Source organism: Penaeus japonicus, unplaced genomic scaffold (assembly GCF_977035675.1).
Source record: "Penaeus japonicus unplaced genomic scaffold, GWHDUDI00000001_assembly GWHDUDI00000011, whole genome shotgun sequence".
NCBI lineage: Eukaryota > Metazoa > Arthropoda > Malacostraca > Decapoda > Penaeidae > Penaeus > Penaeus japonicus.
In genome coordinates, this window is record NW_028234413.1 from 1,443,499 (window position 1) to 1,448,498 (window position 5,000).

The 5,000-nt window shown below is 38.4% G+C and overlaps 1 protein-coding gene across 1 annotated transcript in view; it reads right to left on the bottom strand.

Annotated features, from left to right (window-relative positions):
• LOC147470923 (uncharacterized) overlaps positions 1-5,000 on the bottom strand; it is a 33,768-nt gene that overhangs the window by 17,172 nt on the left and 11,596 nt on the right. The window contains exon 6 of the mRNA XM_086542105.1: positions 2,100-2,199. Within this exon, the coding sequence (XP_086398231.1) occupies positions 2,100-2,199 (100 nt within the window). The remainder of the gene's footprint in view (positions 1-2,099; positions 2,200-5,000) is intronic.

The following is a 5,000-nucleotide window of genomic DNA, read 5'->3' on the forward strand; positions in this document are numbered from 1 at the left end:
AAGCGAAAGAGAGAGAGAGAGAGAAAGAAAGAGAAAGAGAGAGAAAGAGAAAAAGAGAAAGAAAGAGAGAAAGAGAAAGAAAGAGAAAGAGAAAGATAGAGAGAGAGAGTTTATGAGAATGCGTGTAATAATTATCCAAGCGTAGAGAGAAAAACAAGGCAGAAAAAAGGGCAAACATTTTAATCCCGGAAACTAAGCTCCACAAAAACGTCAGCAAAGGAAGACTCGTCAGAGAAACGTGAAGAGGAGAATAAAGATTAAGAGTAAGAGAAGAAACCGAAAGGTAAAGAGCTTAGAGAAAAAGAAACGCAAGGGGGAAAAAAAATATATATATACACACATACAGGTTTTTTGTCTGGGTAATAAAATAAGGGAAGGAAAGAGAGCGTTCTATACAACAGCATCATAAATAATGTTATTATTGGGTTGATCTCATAGGAGACATTCCCTATTTTTGGACATAATTTTCCTCATATAAAAGGGAATTTTACTTTTGACAGAGGCTTCGTTCACATAAATCTCTACGGCCTAGATAAATAATATTATTAATTCATAAAATGATTAATTAATAATCAATAAAAACATCAAATAGTCTGTAACAATTCCAAAATTCTAAGAAAAAATAAAACATTGCCTATAATTCCTATAATACAACATAATTCTAAGAAAAGAATACAGTATTTCCTATAATTCCTATAATACAATATAATTCTAAGAAAAGAATAAAGTATTGCCTATAATTCCTATAATACAATATTGCCAATAATTTCTATAATGCCTTTATAGCCACTCTCCGTTGTGGATCACCACGGCCTATCATCCTTATTATTATCACAGAGACGAACATCATAGGACAATTAATCCATAGTGTAAAGGGTCATAGGAGTCATAGGAAGGTGTTCTAAGACATTTGACCGTAATTTCGTAATTAATCAGCTTTTGTTTTTATTCTTTCTCTCGAGTCATAGGAAGATGCTCAAGGACATTTGACCGTAATTTCGTAATTAATCAGCTTTTGTGTTTATTATTTCTCTCGATTCATAGGAAGGTGTTTTAGGACATTTGATCGCAATTTCGTAATCAATCAGCTTTTGTGTTTATTATTTCTCTCCCGTCACTAAAAAAATCTGGGCGTGAATCCACCCACTCCCTCATCCACTATTACCAATCGGGATCAGAGGGTAATTAACCAATAATGAGGGTCAGGGAGAAGGGACGAGACGATCAATTATTGTGATAATCAAAGGAAGCATTTTTTTGTTCGTGTTCCTTCTTTTATTTTGTTCTTTTATGATTTGTTTCGCTGTTTCAAGAGGCGGTATCTTACGCTAGGGCACTTCCGGTTTGGGAAAAAGGTTTTACTCAAGCTTCTTGCGATGTGTATATATGTGTGTGTGTGTGTGTGTGTGTGTACACACACACACACACACACACACACACACACACACACACACACACACGTATATAGATGTGTGTGTGTGTATGTGTGTGTAAGTAAGTATGTATGTATGTAAGTACGTATGTATGTAAGTACGTATGTATGTATGCATGTATGTATGCATGTATGTATGTATGTATGAGTGTATGTATATATGAGCTGCTGCGTTAGCATGAGCACGTGTTTTTAACTTCGCGTGTGTGTGTATGCCTATTTTCGGCTCTCATTTTTTTTTATCAATGAATATTACATTTCCTTTTCATTCAGACTGAGCGGAACACTTCAGTGGAAACACAAGGATCGCCATTTCGTCATTCACAAAATCAACAACCAGTCGCCTTACCTTTCCTTGTTCCTCATCTTACTACTTTCTCTCCCACTGTTATACATATTCAAGAACAACAAAAAACTCTCTCTCTCTCTTTCTCTCTCTCTCTCTCTCTCTTTCTCTCTCTCAAAAGGACAGATATAAATGACACTGTCAGTTATATTCAGTCATATTCAACATAAAAAAACATCTCTCTCTCTCACTCTCTCTACTCTCTCTACTCACTCTCTCTCTCTCTCTCTCTCTCTCTCTCTCACTCTCTCACTCTACTCTCTCTCTCTCACTCTCTCTCACTCTCTCTCAAAAGGAAAACGCGTCTCTTCGTTGACTCACCTGAGAGGGAGAACTAGCGCCGCTGTAGGAGAATTGTGAGTCAGAATCTTCGCCTCTCTCCCTGTCTTCGCTGCACACGGACACCCGGTCGCTCTTCGCCCTGTGGGTAAGGGAGGCGGCGATTAGGGGGGGTGGGGGTGGTGGGGGCTGGAGGGGGCTGGAGGGGCTGGTGGGGGGTGGGGCTGGAGGGGCTGGATGGGTGGGGGGGCTTGGTTAGTTTTGATGTGGTTATGGTTTACTTACCCGTTTCTATTTAGCCACATACGTATATATGTATGTATGTTTGCATGCAAGCACGTACTAATATATATATATATATATATATATATATATATATATATATATATATACATATATATGTATATATACATATATATGTATATATACATATATACATACATACATACCTATATACATAATATATATATATATATATATACATATACATATATATACACACACATATATATATACACATATATACACACATATACTTATTTATACATAAATACAGAAGTACCGTATATAATAACAGTATACATACACGCACAAAGACACACCTCCTCGCAAATGGCAAGCCGAGTAAAGGCTAATGGCACGGAGGACAATGGGCACAGACATAACTCAGAAGTGAACTGGCAACATCCCTGCCATTTGCACGCGATTGCCAACCTTAACCCTACGATAGAGAGATGATGATAACGGGTGAGGAAAGGGAAGTCCCCCTGGCATGACTGCGCTCCCATGGCGGTCGTGAGGGCACTGCACAGCAAGCTTAGACCTTTTAGACCTTTTAGACCTTTTTTTTTTCTTTGCGACAGCTGTTGGGACACTCTAACGATGGGATTTTGAGGTAATCTTTAAAAGAAAACAATAGATGTTTTGAATTTATCTACTATCTTCTAAAAAAAGATTAGAGGTCCTTCTCTATACCAGCGTTATTTTTTTTCCTTTTTTTCTTCACTGAAACACCTGAATAAAATAAAAATATCGCATGGTCGTGTTGTGCCTACAATTGTTGCAAATCTTTAATTACGCGTGACAAGTCCATCGCTATATCCCTGCGTCCAATCAAAATCAATGAAGCAAATACCTAATTAGCATATTTGTGTATACACACAATATTATTTTACTTTCTTTCGTCGTTTTGTTTTATCTTGCCTTTTGCTTCTCGATTTCTTGTAAGGAAACCATCACTAACCCTTGATTGAAGATAAGAAAAAGAGAAGAAAAAGAGGAGAAGGAGAAGAAGAAGAAGTAGGAGAAGAAGACGAATAAGAACAACAATAAGAATAAGAAAAAGAAAACACAAATGCACAAGAGAAGAGCCTTATCATGTGAATCTTCTAAGAACTAATCTACCTCCCGGGGCACGCTAATCATGAACCACAGAGACTGGCAAAACAGAACCACCCGGAATACCCACTAGGAGGAACGGGAAACCGATGTCACTTCGGGATTATTTCTTCCTTTAATGAGCCTTACATAATATGCAATCGCTATATTCCTTTTTTTTAAAGAGGAATAAGGTCTGTCTTTTACTCCTTCTGTCTGTCTGTCTACTCGCTATATTATTTTTTAAGAGGAACAAGATCTGTCTTTTACTCCCTCTGTCTGTCTATCTGTCTGTCTGTCTGTCTACTCCCTCCTCTCTCCCTCTCTCTTTCCCTCCCTCCCTCTCTCTAGTATCATAAGGCGGTAATTCTAAACATCGGGTCAAATAACCGAGAACTTTGAAGAGACGATGAGCTAAGGATGAGCCGCCCAACGAACCAGTTTCGAGACATGGGCGCGTGAGACACTAACTCTTCAACTAGCTCCAGAATCACGACAGTTACGTTTCAGAATCACAATGATTTTTTTAATCGATTAATTTGAATCGATTAATTTAAATCGTTTTTTTTCCTCTCTCTCATTCCTGTGGTTGTTTCGTTTCGTTTCATCGTTATCCCTTCGTATCGTTATCTCTTCGTATCCTGTAGTTAGGAAGGAGAAGCAGACGGCGTTAGGAATGAGATAGAGACGGTAATATTAATCTGAAGATGAGACGACCGAATCAAAAAGCTTCCTGATTTTCCTTCTAAGGTGGTCACATCTGCATCACTTGCGCAACGTAGACAAGGCGCCAACTACAAGTGTCTCGAGGCCATGAATCGGCTGTTTGCGGGGATGCTGTGGTTATCTCGCTCGGAATTATGTATTTGAAAAGAGAGAGAGAGAAAAAAAAAAGGTTATATAAGCAACGCTAGTTTTTCCGAACGTTTTTTTCTTTTCTTGTTAATACTATCCGTGCCAACTCCTCTTCCTCCTACTTCTTCTTCTCTCTCTCTCTCTAGTTCTCTCTCTCTCTCTCTCTCTCTCTCTCTCTCTCTCTTTCTCTCTCTCTCTCTCTCTCTCCCCCCCCCTCTCTCTCTCTCTCTCTCTCTCTCTCTCTATATATATATATATATATATATATATATATATATATATACATACACACACACATATATATGTATATATATATATATATATACATATATATATAATAATATATAATATATAATATATATATATATATATATATATATACATACATAAACATATACATATAAATATACATACACACACACACACACACACACTAACACACACACACACACACAAGTGCCCACCTATCTATCTACACGTGTAGCCTCTCTGGCTCCCCTCTCCCCTCTCCCCTCGCTCGTTCGCGCACGTAGCCTCTCGTGCGAGCGAGGGGGGGGGGGGAGGGGGAGGGACGTGCTAACTCTAGCTCTAGTTCTAGCTCGTAATTACATGATGAGAAGGTGAATGGAGGAGAGAGGGATTTCTCGGTGTGGTTTTCTTCTTCGTGCTCGGTAAGAACCTTCATCTTTCTACCCTCTTCTTGGCTACCTC